The 21,928-nt window shown below is 37.7% G+C and overlaps 1 protein-coding gene across 12 annotated transcripts in view; it reads left to right on the forward strand.

Moving 5' to 3' along the window:
• Positions 1 to 21,928, forward strand: part of LOC134347066 (multiple PDZ domain protein) — a 234,251-nt gene that overhangs the window by 24,394 nt on the left and 187,929 nt on the right. For 11 of the 12 annotated variants that reach the window (XM_063049149.1, XM_063049152.1, XM_063049156.1 and 8 more), the window contains 4 exons: positions 4 to 170; positions 13,356 to 13,580; positions 14,117 to 14,256; positions 18,802 to 19,015. In XM_063049149.1, the coding sequence (XP_062905219.1) occupies positions 4 to 170; positions 13,356 to 13,580; positions 14,117 to 14,256; positions 18,802 to 19,015 (746 nt within the window). The remainder of the gene's footprint in view (positions 1 to 3; positions 171 to 13,355; positions 13,581 to 14,116; positions 14,257 to 18,801; positions 19,016 to 21,928) is intronic. The other variant, XM_063049157.1, reaches the window with a different exon arrangement.

Here is a 21,928-nt window from a genome sequence, read left to right on the forward strand (position 1 = left end):
TAGATATCCAGCGTACTTTGTTGGCCGTGGAGCGGTTACAGGCCAAACTACGAGAAAAAGGAGATGCAGCAAACGAAGAGAAATTAAGCTTATTGAGATCTGTGCTGCAGAGCCCACTCTTCAACCAGATCTTGAATCTACAGAGCTCTGTGCAACAGTTGAAAGATCAGGTGAAATGCAACTTTACATTAAGGACTGTATTAAAACTGACTTATTTTCATTACTAATGATAACCTTGTGTTATGGAGCATGCTATGGTTATTTCATGTTTCTAAGAGCACCCAGAGGAAGCACACACATTCAGGGGGAGAACACACTTATCCTGTTGTATAACCCGATCCTGTTGGGTTCGATCTTTCATCCTTACACTCCCCCTCCCCCCTTCTTTTTCCTGTAACCTTTAATTACCCTGCTATGTAACAATCTATTTTACTGTATCTTAAGTTTAATGAGGCCATCCCTACTGCTTCCTTGGGCAGAGACTTCCATAGATTCAGTACTCCCTGGAATAAGCAGTTTCTCTCAACCCATCCTAAATCTATTTCCCAATTCTTAAGGCTGTCTCTTCTGGTTCTAGCATCACCCATCAGTGCAAACAGTTTACCTGCCTCTATCTTATCTATCCCTTTATATGTTTGTATAAGATCCCTTCTCATTCCAGCAAATACCATCCCAAGTGGCTCTGTCTCTCCTTGTAGAGTGAACCTCTCATCCTCTGGAATCAATTTATTAAACCTTCTCTGTACCACCTCCAATCCACAAAGTAGGCAGACCAGAAGTGCATGCAGTACCCCGGATCCAGCCTTATTAATACTGTGTAATGTTGTAGTATAACCTCCCTGCTCTTAAATTCAAAGGAGGTCAATATTCCGTTTGCTTTCCTGATAACCTGTTTGTACCTGCAAATCAGCGTTTATGATTCATGCACAAGCACTTCCAAGTCTCTGTACATCACAGCATGTTACCATCTTTCGGCATTTAATTAATCTTCTATTTTTAGTTCCAAAATAGATGGCCTTGCACTTACTAACACTCAATTTCACTTGCCCCATCGCAGAACAGTTACCACAACTATGGGCTCACTTTCAAAGTCTCTTCATTGCATGTTCTCAATATGTTTTGCTTTTTTAATTATTTTTTTTCTTTTTGAGTTTGCAGTTTGTCTTTTGCACATTGCTTGTTTGTCGATCCTGTTGGGTTCGATCTTTCATTGATTCTTGTATTTACTGTGAATGCCAGAAAGCAAATCTCAGGGTTGTTTATGATGTATGTGGCTCCAATAATAAATTTACTTTAAACGTTGAACTTTGTACTGTATCTGCCAACCCCTTGCCCACTACTTATTTATGATTACATTTTTCCCTCTTCTGTATTATGTATTGCAGTTAACTGCTGCTGCTAAGTTAACAAATTTCACAACACATCCCGGTGATAATAAATCTATATCACTCTGCATACTGTCCACATCCCTTGAAGGATTTGCTTTTCCATTTATTTCAGCATCAAATAAGATAGATGGATGTTCTTTGTTGTATAAAAAGAGATTAAGATTGGTTGAACAACAAACTGCTGTAATGCTTTCTATATCTATACATCTATAAAAATTGGTTAGCTTGCTTTCTTGCCCATGGCATCTGTGTTTGGACAGGACAGTCTAATCTCATCAGCTCAGTAGCATTGATGTAAACAGAATCATGTACACTGATGATCAGTGCTTGCTTCTCTATTGTTGGAACATTGCTTTCAGCTTTTCAAGAAGAGTTAATCTGTTTAAAGGCATAATGCATTGTTTTCTCTATTTATTATTAAAAGTAATAGGAAAAAACAGTGCAAGCTGCTGAGAAAATTTGTGACTTGAATTTGCATTGATATGTTTCGAGAGTCTTTCTCTTCAAGGCAACTGGCCACAAATTTACACTGTTGGTGAAAGATATTTCTGGAGATCTGCTAACGTAATTGAAAATAAGATTCATTTGATTCATTGAAGGTTTAGTGGTGGCTATGTAAATATTCTGGATAATGCAGTTTAAAAAAAACAGGGAAATAGTTCTCCTAGAAGTTTTGTGAGGTCTTGCTTTGAAGCGACAGCGCACTCTTTCTTCTTTTTGAGAAACAGAAAAAATATGTCACCAAACGAAACGTGCAATAAAACTGTGAAACAGAAATTAAAAGCAGTATCCTACCAGTCAAACACTACTGGCTGAAATGTGTCTTATCTCAACAGCTTGCACTGTTTAATCGAGACAGGTTCCATTTGAATATTGAACTGAATTCCTTGCATCCCCTACCTGGGCAGTAGCTCACAATATAAAGACAGGATAGGATTTTCAACACTGTACATTGGCTTTGTTTAACCAGCATTGATCTCAACCAATAGATACTTGTATGTGACAAAAATGTTGCTACCTGTAGGAGCTGCTCTATATTCACTCAAAGTCTATAAACAAACTGTGTTCCTTTTTGTTCTCTGAAATATCAACATAGCACTGTGACCTTTGAGTCCTCTAGATTGATGTGGGAATGCATCAATAGAGTATGAAATTCAATGCTTCGCATCTCTTCAATGCAGCTTATACCTGAGCTTCATTTAGCCCAAGCTAAGTGATCTCTATCCCTTGATACCCATGTCTAACAAAAATATTGCTATAGATCTTTAATTTCTCAAATTTATGCAACATCCACAGATGAGATTTGAAGTGGAGAATTTTTTTTTTTTTTTTTTTTTTTTACAAATTTCTGTGTGTTTTTCAATGTATGTTATTCCTAAATTGTACTGGCCTCTTTGAGTCTGATAAAACATCACTTGTGCCTTATTGTTGATTCCTGACTCCTCTCCCTGACATCTCCCTACCCAGAAATGCAAAAGTTACAGCAGTTTCAGTTCTGATCACCTCAGTATGGGAAGGATGTGAATACTATAGAGAGAATGAAGAGGAGATTTATAAGGATGTCGCCTGGATTGGAGAGCATCCCTCATGAGAATAGGAAGAGTGAACTTGGCCTTTTCTCCTTGGAGCGACAGAGGATGAGAGGTGACCTGATAGAGGTGTATCAGATGATGAGAGGCATTGATCGTGTGGATAGCCAGAGGCATTTTCCCCAAGGCTGAAATGGCTAACACAAGGAGGCATAGCTTTAATGTGGTGGGTGTGTGGAATGCACTGCCAGCGACAGTGGTAGAGGCGGATACAAAAGGGTCTTTTCAGATACTCTTAGGGACACGAAGTGTAGAAAAATAGAGGGCTATGCGGTAGGGAAATTCTAGGTAGTTTCTAGAGTAGGTTACATTGTGGGTCGAAGAGACAGAGTAATGTGCTGTAGATTTCTATGTTCTCATAGCAGTTTATTTATTAACTGCAGGCTGTTGCCTTAGAGCTTTCTCTTCTGTTGACTCCACGCTCATCTCAAAACAATTGATGCTAATGTTGTCTCTTTCAATATTTTTATTAATATTATATAAATTGCATGAATACAAATACTAAATTCATAAGGATACAAGTAATATGAATTACATTACATTTAAATCACAGTAATATGATCACAGTATCCCATATTTCAAATCAATCATGTAGAAAAAAGATTGAATTATGAAATGAAATAAAATAAAATAATTTTATTTTATTAAACAAAGTCTACCCCCACTACCAAAATGAGCTGGTTGGTGGAAAAACAAGAGAAGAAAAAAAAATACAAGAAAAAAATACTTTACCATATAATAGTATTATTATAATAATGGCTCAGATCCATACTTTAACAGTTCAAAGATTATGAAAGTAACTCAAAGGGTCTCCATAACATTAGAAAATCATGTTTAGAATCAGAAATCGAACAACGAATCTTGTCTAGATCTAGGCATAACATAACACCAGATAACCATTGAACATGAGTGGGCGGGGCAGCCTCCTTCCACTTGAGCAAAATCACTCTCCTGGCCATAAGAGACATAAAGGCCAATATCCGCAAATTAGATGGCTTCAGTATTGCAGCACTATCCTCAACGATACCAAACATGGCAGTCAAGAGATTGGGCTTAAAGCACATTGAAAACTACAGAAATGCGAGGCTGCAGTCCAGAAGAGCACCTGAAACCTGAAAAACCAATGGTGGAGGAAGAAAGCTCAGGAACTCCAACAACTAACAGATGCCAACGACACTCGAGGCTTTTTCAATGCATCTAAAGCTATTTTTGGCCCATCCACTCATGGTCAAGCCCCTCTCAAATGCAAAGATGGTTCAACCATCCTGAAGAGCAATGCTGACATCAATTCTAGATGAAGGGAGCACTTTGAAGATCTTCTAAATCAAACCGTCTCATTTGACAGGAATGTGATTAACAATATTCCAAAACAGCCTGTTGACAACTCCCTAAGCAAAATACCAACACTTGAAGAAGTCAAGGAAGCCATCAAAACCTTGAAAAGCAACAAGGCCGATGGGCTCGATGGAATACCAGCCGAAGTCTACAAAATTGGAGGTAACTTGCTTCATTATCAACTACATCAACTTCTCATCAAGATCTGGATAAATGAAGACTTACCAGCAGACTTTAGAGACTCAACAATCGTTACCATCTACAAAAGGAAAGGCGATCGATCCGGATGCGGAAACTATCGTGGAATTACCCTGTGAGCAACAGCAGGAAAGATCCTCACCCGCATCATGAACAACTGGCTCAAGCCTTTAGCTGAGAAGATCCTTCCAGAGACCCAAGCCGGTTTTAGACCATCACGTGGAGCAATCGACATGATCTTCACAATGCAACAACTACAAGAAAAATGTTGTGAACAACTTCAACCTTTGTACATGGCATTCATTGACTTCACCAAAGCCTTTGACTCGGTGTTTAGGGAACTCCAGTGGGATGTCCTATTCACCTATGGATGCCCTGAAAAGTACATTCTAATCCTGAGACTCCTCCATGATGGCATGCTTGCCACAGTCATGGTCAGCAACAGTAACTATGAGCCTTTTCAAGTTAGATCAAGAGTAAAACAAGGATGCGTGATTGCCCCAACTTTGTTCACCATCTTCACTGCGACAATCATCCACATTATCAAGGACAACCAACCCCCAGGAATCAAAATTGTCTGCAGAACGGATGGCAGACTTTTCCATCTTGCCTGTCTCAAGTCCAAAACAAAGACATCCATGAGTTCCCTCACCGACTTCCAATACGCAGATGAAGACAGTGTTGCAGCTCTTTCAGAAAACCACCTACAACAGATTCTGACTGCCTTCAACTGTGCATACATGAAACTTGGACTTGCTATCAATTCCAAGAAGACTCATCATCTATCAACTGTCACCAATTGAGACAAATCAGATAGAACCATCAATTCAACTTGGTGAAACAACCCTGGAAAACGTGGACCACTTTCCCTATCTTGGAAGTCACCTCTCCTCCAATGTCGACCTTAATGACGAGATTCAACATCGCCTTAAATGTGCTGGAACAGCTTTCGGACGTCTCCGAACAAGAGTCTTTCATGATCGTGACATCCGAACAGACACCAAAATGTTAGTGTACAAAGCAGTGGTAATCCCAACGCTCCTGTATGCATCACAAACCTGGACAATATACTGACGACACCTGAAGGCACTTGAAAAGTTCCATCGATGCTGTCTTCAAAACATTTTCAATATCAGCTGGGAAGATAGAAGAACCAACGTCAGTGTGCAATAATGAAGCAAAAACAACAAGCATTGAAGCCTACGTCATCAAGAACCAACTAAGATGGAGCGGTCATGTTGATCGGATGAAAGATGAACGTCTGCCGAAACAAATCTTCTACTCCCAGCTTAAAGAAGGCAAATGTAAAAGAGGCGGACAACAGAAGAGATTGAAAGACGTCAAAAAACAAAAACCAAGGTAGAACATATAGGGTAAATGGTAAGACACTGAGTAGTGCAGTAGATACAAAATTCCCTAAAAGTAGCGTCACAGGTAGATAGGGTCGTAAAGAGAGCTTTTGGTACATTGGCCTTTATTAATCAAAGTATTGAATATAAGAGCTAGAATGTTATGATGAGGTTGTATAAGGCATTGGTGAGGCCGAATCTGGAGTATTGTGTTCAGTTTTGGTCACCAAATTACAGGAAGGATATTAATAGGTTGAAAGAGTGCAGAGAAAGTTTACAAGGATGTTGCCAGGACTTGAGAAACTCAGTTACAGAGAAAGGTTGAATAGGTTAGGACTTTATTCCCTGGAGTGTAGAAGAATGAGGGGAGATTTAATAGAGGCATATAAAATTATGGGTATAGATAGAGTGAATGGAAGCAGGCTTTTTCCACTGAGGCAAGGGGAGGAAAAAAAACAGGACATGGGTTAAGGGTGAGGGGGGAAAAGTTTAAAGGGAACATTAGTGGGGCCTTCTTCACACAGAGTGGTGGGAGTATGGAATGAGCTGCCAGACGAGGTGGTAAATGCGGGTTCTTTTTTAACATTTACGAATAAACTGGACAGATACATGGATGGGAAGTGTATGGAGGGATATGGTCCGTGTGCAGTTCAGTGGGACTAGGCAGAAAATGGTTTGGCACAGCCAAAAAGGGCCAAAAGGCCTCTTTCTGTGCTGTAGTGTTTCTATGGTTTCTACGTCATAAAAGCCAACATGAAGAAATGTAACATCGACATCAACAATTGGGAAACCAATGCCAAGGACAGGAAACTCTGGCAAGCCATCATCCGAGAAGGAACAGCAACTTTTGAAGCCGACAGATGTGCAGAATTAGAAGAAAAGAGAAGAAAATAGAAAGAGAGGCAGCAACAACCAAAACTGGATCTGCTACCTGGAACTACCTGTCCTGAATGCGGAAGAACTTTCAAAGCCAATATTGGACTCATAAGCCACTTGAGAGCCCATAAGTTGATCAACGGAACGAAGACCATCATCCTCGACCTCGAGGAATAGCCACGATGACGAAAGGCCAGTACCCGCAAATTAGATGGCTTCAGTATTGTAGCACTATCCTCAACAATACCAAGCATGGCAGTCAAGGGATTGGGCTTAAAACTAATATTGAAAAGTACAGAAAAAGTTTGAAATACATCTTTCCAAAATTTTTCAAGGCTCGGACATGTCCAAAACATATGAATTTGTGTGGCTTCTCCATTAGTACATCTATCACAGTGAGGGAAATATCTGCATAGAAACGAGAGAGCTTGTCTTTAGACATATGAACTCTATGTACCACTTTGAACTGTAATAAAGAATGACGAGCACATAATGATGAGGAATTAATCAATTTTAAAATAATCTTTCGGCTCTCTTCAGATATGAAAATCTGTAAATCCTTTTCCCAGTCTCCTTTAGTTTTATCTAAAGAAGCCTTTTTCAGTCCCAACAGCAGATCGTAAATATAAGATATTGAACCATTGTCAAAGGGTTTCAGATTTAAAATTATATCTATTATATTCTTATCTGGACTTGTAGGAAATGTATGTAATTGAGATCTTAAAAAATCTCTAATCTGTAAGTAATGAAAAAAGTGGGTATTGGAAAGGTTAAATTCTGTTGAAAGTTGCACAAAAGAAGAGCGATTCCCTCCATCAAACAAATCCTGAAATTGTTTAATACCCAATCTATCCCATTCTTTAAAAGATAAGTCAATTAAAGATGGTTTAAAAAAACAATTAGAAAAGATGGGACTCGAGAGGGAGAATCTCAGTAAACCGAAATATTTTCTAAACTGTAACCAAATCCTCAAAGTATGTTTGACCACCACGTTTTCAGTTAGTTTATTTAAAGATAAAGGAAGCGAGGATCCAAGTAAAGAAATAATGGAAAATTTCATAACAGAGTTGACTTCCAAAGAAACCATATAGGGCAATTCTCATGGTTAATGTAATATATCCAGAACGTAATATTTGTATATTAACTGCTCAGTAATATAACCTAAAATTGGGTAAGGCAAAGCCTCCATTCTGTTTGGTTTTTTGAAGGTGACCTTTATTTATTCGAGGTTTTTTTATTCTTCCATATATAGGAAGAAAGAATTGAACCCAAGGAGTCAAAAAAAGATTTAGGAATAAAAACAGGCACAGCTTGAAAAACGTATATAAATTTAGGTAAGGTATTCATTTTAATAGAATTAATTCAGCCAATCAGTGATAAAGAGAGGTGACCAATTAAAAGTTTTTTTTAGCATAATTCATCAAAGTTAAATTTTTCTTAAATAGATCTTTATAATTCTTAGTAATTGTTACTACTAAATACGTAAATTATTTTTTTTTAATTGTAAAAGGAAGGTTAATATCAGTTGGTTAAAATTGTTCACATCCTGAGAACGGACTAAAATTAGTCAGTAAGTGGAAAGAGGTTGTAACAGATATAAAAAGCAATAGGTCATCAGCATAAAGCGACACTTTATGAATAGTACCTCTCCTTAAAATACCAGTAATCTCTTTACACTCTCGGAAAGCAATTGCTAAGGGTTCGAATACCAAATCAAAAAGCAGAGGGCTCAAAGGACAACCTTGTGTAGTCCCACGTTGGAGTTTAAAGGGTTTAGGATTCTGAAGATTAGTAAGAACCCGAGCAGAGGGAAATAAATAAAGTAACTTAATCCAATGAATAAAGTTAGGTCCAAAATTAAAATTTTCCTAAGGATGTAAAAAGATAATTCCATTCAACTCTGTCAAAGGCCTTCTCCGCCTCACACATCCCGGTATTTCCTTAGATGGAGAATGTATAACGTTTAACAAATGCCATATATTAAAATGGGAATATCGATTTTTAATAAATCCTGTCTGATCATCCGAAACGATAGAAGATATAATATTTTCAAGTCTGCGAGCCAACACTTTAGATAAAATTTTAGTATCAGAATTGAGTAAAGAGATAGGTCTATACGAAGAACATTCAGTAGGATTTTTATTCTTTTTAAGAATAAGCGAAATGGAAACTTCGTAAAAAGACTGTGGTAACCTTCCTACCTTATAGGAATCTGTAAGAGTAGAACATAAATGTGGTAAAGCAAGGAGGAAAAAACCTTATAAAACTCTCCGGAGAATCCATTGGGTTCTGGGGATTTCCCAGAATGCAATTCTCGAATAGCCTGAGCAATTTCCTCCTGGGAAATAGGTTGATCTAATTGCCTTTGATCATCTATCGAAAGATTAGGGATATTTAATTGATCTAAAAAGTTATTCATTGCAATATTATCATTAACAAAGTCAAAACTATACAATTTGGAATAAAATTTCCTAAAACTGTCATTAATTTCAAAGTGGTCAGTTGTCATGTCCCCATTAATTTTACGTATTTCTTTAATTTGCTGCTTGGCTATAAATGGCTTCAATTGATTAGCCAGTAGCTTACCAGTTTTATTTCCGTGAATATAAAATTGACTTCTATCTTTTGAGAGCTGACTTTCAAGTGGATATGTTAAAAGAAGATCCTGTTTAGTTTTGGTTTCAATACGTCTCTTATATCTTTCAGGATTGGGTACCGAAGCATATTTATGGTCCAGTTGTTTTAACTGATTAGCTAGTTCGTTTCTCTCTTTAACTTTTTTAATGATGTTTGCAGTATAAGAAATAGTTTGACCCGGAATATTTGCTTTAAAAGTATCCCATATGATATGACTAGATGTCTCTTCCAACGTATTTTCTTCAAAAAAAAAGAGTAATTTGATTCTCCATAAATATTAAAAAGGCCTCATCGGATAACAGAGTTGAATTAAATCGCCAAGATCTACTCGTAGGGATAGGACCAGGAAGATTTAAAGATAAAAGTACAGCGGCGTGGTCAGAAATAGCAATCTCTTTATATTCGATCGAATCATTGGAATCATTTGACTGTCAATAAAAAAAAATAACCAATCCTGGTATAAGAATGATAGACATGAGAGAAAAAAGAATACTCCCTGTCCATCAGATGAAGAAAACACCAAGCATCAACTATACCACATTTAGTTAGAAAGGATTGGCTAAACAAAGCTGATTTACTAAGTGTGGCTGGTTTAACAGACGAGCTATCTAATACTGGATCTGACCAGCAGTTGAAATCTCCTCCCATCACAGAGTAAGAACACAAATCTAGCAAAAACGAAAATAGACGTTTGAAAAAATCCTGGATCGTCTACGTTGGGGGCATATATATCAGCAAAGGCAATCAATTTACTGTCTCAACTCCCTGATACAATAACAAAACATTAGGATCTGAAACAACTTTATGCTGAACAAAGGAAACTGTATTATTTACAAAAATAGAAACTCCATGTGATTTTGCATTAAATGAAGAATGGAATTGCATACCCTTCCACCGAGTTAAAAAACATAAGCTATCACAGCTGTGTATGTGTGTTTCTTGTAAGAAAATAATGGGTGCTTTAAATTTTTTAATATAAGCAAACACTTGTTGCATTTAATGGGGTGATTCACCCCTTTCGCATTCAAACTAAATAAGTTAATATTTTGAACCATTTTAAATACCAATCATCATGTAATTAAAAGATCTGGCCATAAGTTATTAAAACTAGAAAGCAAACCGTAGGGTAAAGTGGTCAAACAGACAGTCGTATAATCAACTGCTCCCAGAGAGAAGTAGGCCCTATCCCCTCCCCCATCCAAAACCAGAAGGCTGACCAATAGACAGTCAGCGAGCTAACAACTAAAAAGTTCCTTCCCCAAAAAATCCTGTTGACAGAAACTCCGGTCCTTCAAGGTCAATTATGTTCCTACCAAGACACAACATAAAAAGAAAAATAACTCAGTATTCGAAAATATAAAAGGATCAATTTAAACAAATTCAAGGAAAGATGTATTAAAATAAAGCCTCAAAAAGGGATATAATAAAAAAAGTATCAAAAAAAAACAAAAAAGAATGTATGAACAGCCAAAACATAAGCTTATTGAAACCTTATTTCAAATTCATATTAACAGAAGAAAAAACTGATCAAATAAGAAATATAACAGTTTTAGACATCAGAAACTCTTTTGCGTCTTCAACCGACTTTGTTCTTTTTTGCAATCGGTTCTTCAAAACCATACTCAGGTGGGAAAAGGAAGAGATGGTTTAAATCCTTTATTGTAAAGTTCCAATATAACTTCTTTGTATTTCATGCGATCAGCCATAACTTCTTTGTATTTCATACGATTAGCCATAACTTCAGGCGAATAGTCCTCCACAAATCTGACCTTGTAACCATGGAAATCGATCATTCCTTGTCGACTGGTATTGTGAATTAAAAGGTCCTTAATACGAAATTCATGAAAATTTAGAATGACCGACCTAGGTCTCGCTGCCGACGACAGTGGCTTTGAAGTCGGCGAGCAATATGCTCGATCAAGCTTAGGCTCAGAAGTGAATAAAACAGGGAATAGCTGCTTCAGAAAGTTTGCAAAGAACTTCGTTGGGTCAGCACCTTCAGTTGATTCTTCAAGAGCCGGAATTCACAGATTATTTCTCCTGTTTCTGTTTTCTAGATTGATAATCCTTTGCATCAATTTTTCATTGGATAAAGATAACTCTTTGCAGAGTTTAATTGTGTCTTCAACATCCTCTTCAAGTGTCAACAGCTTTGCAGTATTTTCCTGAATTCAGTTCTCATGCTCAGTTAAAGTTTGTTGGATTGTATCCAATTTGCCATTAGGTCGTTGAAGCTCCTCAGAAAATTCCGATTTTTGCTGTTTAAGGAAGTCACTGATTGAATCCAAAGTGACTGAGGATTCATCTCTGTTTCCCGTTCTTTTGCAGAAGCTTTTATTTTTTTCCCAGCCATAGTAGAGCAGTATTTAAGTATTATAATGTTTCCAAAAAAAAAACTGGTAGGAGACAATAAAGTAAATAGGGTAGGAGCAATCTAAAACAATGTTACTTCATCAGCTGCCAGCAGGGCTCTCTCAATGTATTCAACATTTCTCCATTACTGTCCTGATTCAGGCTTTTAATGTGAAACATCCACAATTCCTTATCTCCCACAGGTGCTGCTCATGCACTATGTTCATCCAAAAAAAAAATGTTTACTGCTCCATCTTGCTTTTCCTTTCACATTAAATTCTTCTGTGAGTTTATGCTGACAAACTGCCTCCTTAGCTCTCCAAAGACTGAGTGTGAAATCCTGCTTAATCCATGTCCATTTTTTTCTGAAACTCAATTGAATCTGCTGGTCAGATGGCAGATGTTTAGCTCTACCACAGTGCCAGGATAACTTTCAGTCACTAATGGCATTGATTTCTATTTCAATTAAGTTAATCTGTTTCTTCAAATCCTTTGTTGACTTATCTGCAGCCTTTGACCATACTGCCTTCCTCCAGTGTCTGTAGCTATCCAATTTGATATGACCTTGCAACCTTCGTTCTATTACTGAATTATCCACCCGGACAATCACAATAATGACTTGTCTTCCCTTGTGCACCTTTATCTTTAGTATGATACAAGGATCTATTCTTAGCTCGCACCTATTTTTCATCTACTCAATGCCCTTAGTAATATTATCAGAAAACATGGCATTGCTTTCAATATATGCCAGCGAGGGAAGTATATCCAGTATTATCTAACTTATCAGACTGACTCTAAAATTTGTTTTAAAAATTTCCATGCGTCAGCCTTCTGTGCTGCTCTCACTCGTGTCTATGACTATCTACTCACTTGTGCTTTCAGATAGATAAAAATTCAACCTAAGTAGATGGCTCAGCAGCCAGTGAGTGACGACACCACATATGCTAGGTTCACAGCTGTCGACTCTGATATTCATGTACAGTGTATTGTGTGAAGTTAGCTTGGAAGTAGGGTCCAGAAAGTGTATTACATAACATTTAATGGCTTTTGAATTGTTTAGCCATAGATTCCATAGATTCTCCCCAAGTATGTTTCCTGCAATTGAAGTTAAACATGATGGGTCAAACTCTGGGGGTGATGGCGAAATGGTTGTTTACTCAAATGTGTAATGGTGTTCATTTACATGTTAGGTATAACAATGTTAAGAAACTTCTCCGCCTTGTCTTTTTTTAGGTTCATTGTTCAAGGGGTTTTTGAGTTTGTGTACTATGGCTGTTGATGTTAATACCCCAGGACTATTCTATAATCTTTTTTTCCAGTTTTTGCTGAACATTACTTTCGGACTTATTCTATAGATATTCATTGTGCTGTCTAGTATAATGCAAAAAAAAGTGTTCTTATTTCAGTATCATTTTAGATTTTAGTGCAACGTTTAATTAGCATACTTAATGCTGTCTGAAATAATCACTTTTGTGAAATAGCAGAAAATACACAACTGGAAAGAGGAAATCAGTAATGCTTTGGATGTAGATAATTCATTGCAAATTCTGTTTTGCGATTATAGATTATAGATTTCCCTTTTTTTTAAACTATCGGTGAAATTACTGTGGCATTTCTACCTTTTTAATTAGATGAATATCGCACCATCTTCTGTACATTCAAACATCGATCTTTCTCAAGCAACTGGTTCACCTGTCTCTTTGGCTTCTTCCCCATTAAATGAATCGTACATGATTGCTCAACAGAATGGAAATAAAGAAACTGAACAGGAACTTTCAATACAGCCTGGCTCTCCTTATGTTAATGGCAGGCGGTCCAATGAAGAGTTCGAGCAGATTCTGAGAAAAATGTCTCATGTAAGAGAATGTTATATCATGTTTTATGTAGTAGTTACACATTTGAAAGTCTATTTAATGCAGGGCTTAAATTAATTTCAAAGGCTGTTTTCATACTTGTTCCATTTATGAACAAAATAATTTTCCATTCAGTATGTTTTGATTTGCATTGAAACAACTGTTGTACCACTAAAATAACTCTTAAGTGTCAGCTAATGCTGAGAGTACAAGAAAAAGTCAATTTTACATCTTAACTTTTCTCTTACCTTCTTAACATTTAGTTATTGAGAGATTTATTTCCCAAAGTATCAGATCTCAGCTCACATCTAGGGCTATTGCAGTTAGATGCTGATTTTTTTTTTAAAAAGTGTTTTCTCTTAGACCACATCTTTGAACTTTATGAGAAAATATATGTTGATATATTATTAGCTGTACTCTTTTGTAACATTGTAAAATATCGGTGAACACTCCTTTTGTAGAAATTCTGATTGCTATGATAAATTGCTTTATGATTAATAATTTGTTTCTGTTAATGACGTGAATTTCTTTTCCATCAGGGCCGTCCAATTGAATATATAAATCTAGTGAAACCTCCCTGTGGTGGTTTGGGATTTAGTGTTGTAGGACTTAAGAGTGAAAATAAAGGAGAACTGGGGATTTTTGTACAGGAAATCCAAGATGGCAGTGTATCTGCAAGGTAACAGTTTTTTTAAGGTATTAAATGTTAGTTTTTTTTTAAATTACTTATGATTGCTGATCAAATTGCCTTGGAAAAACCTCTCAAAAGACATAATGGAATTTCTTAGTGATTTCCATACCAGATCATAGTTACTATTTTAGAAACTCTCTAAAAATGTTTATAAGTTTGTGTTTTCCAATGTTAATATATCAAAGTCATAAATACTTAAAGCTGATTTTTTTTATTAATTCCATTCACCTTTCAATGCAATGTGTATCCTTGGATGCTAAGCTCCCAACTATATTCTTCTTTCAGCCATGACTCAGTGATGCCTACAGTGTCATACCTGCCAATCTCTTAACTGCTGTACAAGATTGTCAACTTTATTCTATACACTGCGTGGTTGCGAATATAACACCTTTAGACTTGTATATCTGTTACACTTTTCAACTTTGTCCCCTTTACATTGCAACTCATCCCACTAACAGTCTCACTACACACTACCTCTATTTGTATACCAACTGCTCCATCCTCAGCCCTATCGCTCTGATTCCCATCCCTCTGCCAAATTAGTTTAAACCCTCTCCAGCAGCTCTCACAAATCTGCCTGCAATGATATTGGTCCCCCTTGGTTTCAGGTGTAACCGTCCTTTTTGTACAAGTCATACCTTCCCCAGAAGTGATCGCAATGATCCAGAAATCTGAAATCCTGTCCCCTGCACCATTTTCGGAGCCACGCATTTATTTGCCAGATCATTCTATTTTCACCCTTACTGGTGCGCGTGGCAGAGGTAGCAATCCAGAGATTGTTACCCTGGAGGTCCTGCTTTTCAGCTTTCTACCTAGCTCTCTAAATTCTCTGTACAGGACGTCCTCACTTTTCCTCCCTGTATCATTGGTGCCAATATTGATGAGCAGACTTTTGGCTGCTCACCCTCCCCCTATAGAATGTTGTGGACCTGATCCAAGATGTCCCTGACCCTGGCACATGGGAGACAACGCACCATCTTGGTGTCTATTGCATCCACAGAATCTCGTATCTACTTCTATAACTATGGAATACCCTGTCACTTCTACAGTCCTCTTCTCCCCCATTCACTTCTGAGCCTCAGTGCCAGAGACCTGGTTGTTGCGGCCCCCAACCCCCCCCCCCCAAAGTAGGTCATCTCCCACTATGGTATCTAAAATTGTATACTTTATTATTGAGGGTAACGTTCACAGGATACAGTACTGGCCGCCCATTTCCCTTCCCTCTCATCACAGTCACTCATTTTTCTGCCTCCTGCAACTTGGGGGTGACTACTTCCTTGTAGCTCCTACCTACCATCTATGTTACCTACTTGAGCCAAAGATCATTGAGCTGCATCTACTGTTCCTTAACGTGTTCTCTGAGGATCTGTAGCTTGGTGCATCTAGTGCAGATGTGGTTATCCCAGAGGCTGGAGATCTCCCAGAATTCCCAAATCTCATACAATAAGCACAATACAGACCCTGCAGCTATTCTCACTGCTTTAACTATGCACTAACAGATGAAGGATAAACGTAATAATGCTGACCTTCCAGAACTTATACCTTCCCAAATTCATAATCTGCAATCCTTTTACCACTTTTCACCAGCCATATTCTACTTGCTGTCATTCCAGACACGATGGCTTTAGCATCAATGCAATATTTGAAGGACTCATCATGGCACTTGTCACCAGCTCCTTACTGGGCATCCTTACCTCTCGGTGACTTTCTCACCAAGCTTAACAACTGGCAAATAATTTTTTACATTCCCTTATATTTTGCATTCCCAATTATAATACAGTGGATTCTCTCAGTGAATTTTTCATTATCTCTTTGCATCTCCTCCCAGAATTTCTATTGAATGGTTGTGTAAATTGTTTTCTGTCTGAAGTGACAAATGCAGGTTATTCACAAATCCACAACATTTGTCGTGTAGTTTCTGTATGAGTGTTATTGCAACAGCTGCACACTTGTAAGGTGAGAGTATTTCTGTTTAGGTTGGAGTGGGAAGAGGAAAATAGAGGACCTATTACTGAGGAGACGGTGCTTGGGAAGCTGAAAGGTGGACCAGGTGGATTACACACCAGGGTTCTGAAAGAGGTGGTTGAAGATATTGTGGATGCATTTGTAATGATCTTTCAAGAATCACTAGGTTCTGGCCTTGCTTCAGATGACTTGAAAATTGCAAATGTCATTGCACTCTTCAAGAATGGGGGGAGGCAGAAGAAAGGACTTGGACATATTATGAGAATGGGCAAAGAATTGGCAAATGGAATACAGTGTTGGGAAGTATATAGTCATGCACTTTGGTAAAGGAAGAAAAGCATAGACTATTTTCTAAATGGGGAGAAAATTCAGAAATATGAGGTGAAAAGGGACTTGGAAAACCTTGTGAAGGATTCTGTAAAGATTAACTTGTACCTTGAGGAAGACGCATGCAATGTTAGCATTCACTTTGAGAAGACTAGAATATACAAGTAAGGATATAATGCCTCATTTGGATTGTTGTGTGCAGTTTTGGTCACCCCTACTGGAAAGGTATCAATAAGATTGAAAAAGTGCCAAGAAAATTTACAAGGATGTTGCCAGGACTTCAGGACCTGAGGTATAGGGAAAGTTTGAATTGGTTAGGACTTTATTCCCTGGAGCATAGAAGAATGGGGGGAGATCTGATAGAGGTATACAAAATTATGAGGGGTATATATAGGGTAAATAGAAGCAGGCTTTTTTCCACTGAGATTGGGTGAGACTAGGACAAGAGGGCGAAATGTGTAAGGGATACATGAAAGGGAATTCCCTCATTCAGGGTGGTGAGTGTGGAACAAGCTGCCAGTGGACATGGTGGACTGAGGTTCCGTTTCAACTTTTAAAAGAAGTTTGGACTGGTACATGGATTCGAGGGCTATGATCTGGGTGCTGGTTGATGGGACTAGGCAGATTAATAGTTTGGCATTGACTAAATGGCCCTAAAGTGCCCATTCCTGTGCTGTAGTGTTCTATGACTCTGAATTGGCAGGGAACATGACAAGTGAGGTATATGGAGATCATCCATATCCTTTGGTTTGGTAGTTGGGCAGGTGAGGGTAGGTAAAGCCAAGAGTCTTCTGACTGGTTAAGAGCCAAAGAGTGCACAGGGTCTCTGGTTTATTCAGGGACTTTGGAGATATGGGACATGTGCTGAATCAGCCATAGCTTAAGAAGTCTTATTCATTTGCAAATTAATGATAAACATAGACTTCTGTAGACTTTTATAACCAGCAACATCTGCTTACGTGCTCAAGCAGGAAGGGGCTAAGAGACTGACTTACCTGTTTACTGCTCTGGGATGTGTGTAGTTGATGTCGTAGGAGTGGTGAATGAAGAGATCATAGAATGAAGGTATTAGTCTATGACCTTGATTTCTCAGTCATCTCCGCAGATTGAGTACTTGTCTGTACTCACCTTCGCGTGAAGACAGTGTAGTAAAGTTGAGCTCATTGACTGAAACCAATGCTGAAGACGTGTAGTTTTATTGATTAATATGATATTTCAACTGTTTGCCATGCATTGCCATTCAGTTGGCCTTCCATTCTGTTTGAAGAGGTAATTGTGCCTTAATCCACAGAGGGATTTTAAACCTGTCCATATAATTGCAATTTACACAGAAATACTTATCTAACAAGTTCCAGACAATAAAGAAACAACTATCAAAAAGATTTAATATTATCCACAAAGCAGGAGATACTCTTGAAAATCTTATCGAAATAAAACTGTCTTCAGACCTCATTTAACCAGCTTAATTACACTTGAAGCTACAGGACATGGCCACAATAAATTGTAAAGCTTAATACTGTAGAAGGGTATATTTGTAATGTAGCTAATAAAAGAAAATTGCTGTGTTCATAAAATATTGAAATTTTTATTACCTCTTTCCTGGACACTATGATTTAAAAAAAAAGAAAAAGGTGTAAGCAATATACGTCATTCCAAAAAAAAGCATGTTTTTGTGGGGATAGATGCATTTATGGATGGTTCCATCAGTGCAGGGAAAATATGCAAATTGCATTGAGCTTTTGAAATTGTGTTTAAAATCAGCAGTGCTTGTCTGTATACATTGCATACATTTGGCTCTTATCAGTGCCACAGTGGAAATGGAGGGAGCATTAGAGTTATTGAACAATACATGATTTGATTTGACATTTTCTGTCCCTTATATGCAACTTCTGATTTTTTTTTTTGTTATTTCCTTGTTCTCCCACCCACCCCTCCCTTCTCACCAGGAAGAAACTGGCAGTTCTGTTTTCTCCAAGACATTGCTAATGTTGTATAGTAGCTGATACTGGAAAACCTAAAATTCATTATGAACAGAGCAGCTTAATTTGCATATTTTTGCAATCCTCTGTGTATCAGAACTGAGTCCAAGGGCCCAGTTACCTTGAAATCTGAGTGTCTAATCTAGAAAAACCACTTAAGTTACTGAAATATTTACTGAAATTGTAACATTTGGAGATACAAAAAAAGAACCACAAAGTGAAATGAATAAAATTATGAATTTGTTGTTTGTTCTATTAATAGAGATGGTAAACTAAAGGAAGCAGACCAAATCCTTGCTATCAATGGACAGGCTCTAGATCAGAGTGTCACCCATCAACAAGCTATTGGCATCCTGCAGAAAGCCACTGATCAGGTTCAGTTGGTGATTGCCAGGGGAGCAATTTCACATTTATCCAGTCCAGTGATTTCACGTACCCCGTCAGATGCAAGTACGCTCTCAGCACATTCATCTACAGTAAGTGTAGCATGCACCAGAGTCTAAATATATAAATTATTTTCTCCTATTTAATAATAAAAAACAGCATAAAGAGGTGTGTTGCTTACATGTTCTCTGGATTGCTCTTCTGGAGAGCTGGTCTTCCTCAATGGGTTGAATGCTCAATTGTAATGATTCTGTGATATAAAATCATGATGTAATCTTCCTAATGAAATCTGTTTTATAAAGAATTATTTCCAATACAAAGCGTTTTCTCCAATACAAAGCAAGGATTAAGCACGTGTGTTTTAATGAGTTGCTACAGAGAAGGCTAAATAAATTGGTAAGAATCTCAGATTAGGGAATCTTTGCACCTCTCCAGCCATCAAGATGCTCTTCATTGATTACAGCTTTACATTCAGCGCTATCATCCCCTCAAAACTAATTAATAAGCTCCAAGACCTAGGCTCAATACTTCCTTGTGCAACAGGGTCCTTGATTTTTCTCACTTGTCTTTCCAGTCAGTTCAGATTGGCAAAAACATCTCCTCCACAATCCTCCATCAGCACAGGTGCACCACAAGGCTGTGTGCTTAGCTTCTGCTCCACTCACTTTATACTTATGACTTTGAGGCTAAGTACATCTCAAATGCCATATTTAACTTTGCTGACGTTACTGCCACTGTTGTTGGTGAATCAAAGGTAGTAACAAATCAGCATAAAGGAGGGAGATTGAAAATCTGTCTGAATGGTGCCACAACAACAATCTCTCACCCAAGAACACAAAACCAAAGAGTTGATTGTTGACTACAGGAGAACGAAATCAAAGGTTCATGAGCCGGTCTTCATTATGGGATCAGAAATGAATAGGATCAGTAATCTTAAATTCCTCAGTGTTATCATTCCTTGGTCCACCATGTAAATGCCATTACCAAGAAAGCATGACAACACCTCTACTTTCTTAGCAGTTTACGAAGATCTGCCATGTCATCTAAAACTGGTAAACTTTTATAGATGCATGGCGGAGAGTATACTGACTGGTTACCTCACAGCTTGGTATGGAAACACTAATGCCCTTGAATGGAAAAGCCTACAAAAAGTAGTGCATACAGCACAGTCCATCTCAGGTAAAGAGAGCTCATCTACAAGGTGCGCTATTGCAGAAAAACAACATCCACTGTCAAGGGCCCCAAACATCCAGGCCATACTATGCTCTCTTCTTACTGCTGCCATCAGGGAGGAGGTATAGGAGCCTTGGGTCCCACAACACCAGGTTAAGGAACTGCTATACCCCTCAACCAGCAAGCTCCTCAGCCAGCATGGGTAACTTAACTCACCTCAACACTAATGTTCCCTCTAATTTCTAGTGACCTGTGTGCGCAAAAATCTTGTGCTGTGCAATTTTTTTGCCCATTGACGGCAATGTGTGCACACTGAATAATTTCTTCAATAAAAGCAGTATAAATAAGCAGTTCTAGATTGCAGACAAATCATCACAAACTCCATGTTATCAACACTGTCCGCATCAGAAACTGAAAAAGGAAATGTGATTGTGTATGATCGTGAAATATACTTACCATGCCAACAAGGTAGAGGGTGACAATCTTTTGTGCCCAATTTAAATTCTTTTGTGCGGTAGTAGCAAAAGATGTGCGCGCGCACACCTTAGGGAGCATTGCCTACCACTGAACTGATTCCACAACCTGTGGACTCACTGTCAAGTACTCTGCAGTTTATGTTCTCTATTTATCATCTTGAATGTTACAATGAAAATGAAGATTTGGATGATGCTATTGTCAATAGCATTGTATAAAGGCATTCTATTATCTACACTGCTGATTTTGTTCATTTAGTTATTCAAAAGAATGTGGCAGCCTACATTGTCTGCATGAATTCCTCTGTTGATAACTGATAGGAACTGTACTGTAGGAACAGTTTTTACCATGTATTATACTGACACTATATACCTTAATATTAGAAATAATATCATCTTCAGATTGTTTGTTCTTATTGGCTGCGTGTACTATGTTAAGGCACGGATGAATTGGTAGCCTTAAGCTCCTATGAACTGATGCCTTTCCCCTTAATATGGCATCAGAATATGAATGTTCACTTTTATCACCTATTTCTTTTTGTTGTTGACTATGTTACTAAGGGCTCCTTCTCCACTTATCCTGTGTCTTAGTGTCTTGTAGCCTTGCAGGCAAGCCATATGAAACTAAAAACTTCAGATAATTAATGTTCCAGATGAAGGGGTTGAACTCAAAATGTTGATTGTCTGTTTTTCTTCATTGATAATGCTGACCCATTGAGTCCTTTTAGTATCTTGTGTGTTGCTCCAGATTCCAGCATCTGTAGTCTCTTATTTTCAGATAATTTTTTTTTGTCTTCATCATTATCAGTCGATTTTATCTGGTTTTCCCCTCTCTTCACTAACACTGCTTGATTTAATAGATATTTGCAGCATTTTCCTTTTGGTTTCAGGTCTTCATAATAAGACTTGTATTTTGTAATCGTTACGTTTTCTCCATTTTCTTTTGACCTGCCCCTATTAATCTATCAACTCAATAGCTTCATAAATATCAGAATCACCTTGGTTTCATGGTTTTCCTGGTTTCATATTTGTCCCTTTCATCTCTCCACTATCTTCCCTGCATCTTGAAACTAATTTGTTTTCTATCCCTTCCAGTTTTGATGAAGAGTTTTTAATCTGAAAGTTTAACTGTTTTTCTCTTGCCATAGATGCTACCTGATCTGCTAGGTATTTCCAGCCTTTTTAGTTCTTATTTCAGATTTGCAGCATCTGTGGTGTTTTGATTTTTGTAATATATTTCTGTATACAAGACTGCTTTTTCATTAGTTTCTTGAAGTATTTTTCGATGCACAAACTTGAAAAGATGAATTTTGTAAGTGAAAATTTCCACTGGATATCTTTGAATGCATTGTTAGATGT

The sequence above is a fragment of the Mobula hypostoma genome, chromosome 5 (genome assembly GCF_963921235.1).
Source record: "Mobula hypostoma chromosome 5, sMobHyp1.1, whole genome shotgun sequence".
Taxonomy (NCBI): Eukaryota; Metazoa; Chordata; class Chondrichthyes; order Myliobatiformes; family Myliobatidae; genus Mobula; species Mobula hypostoma.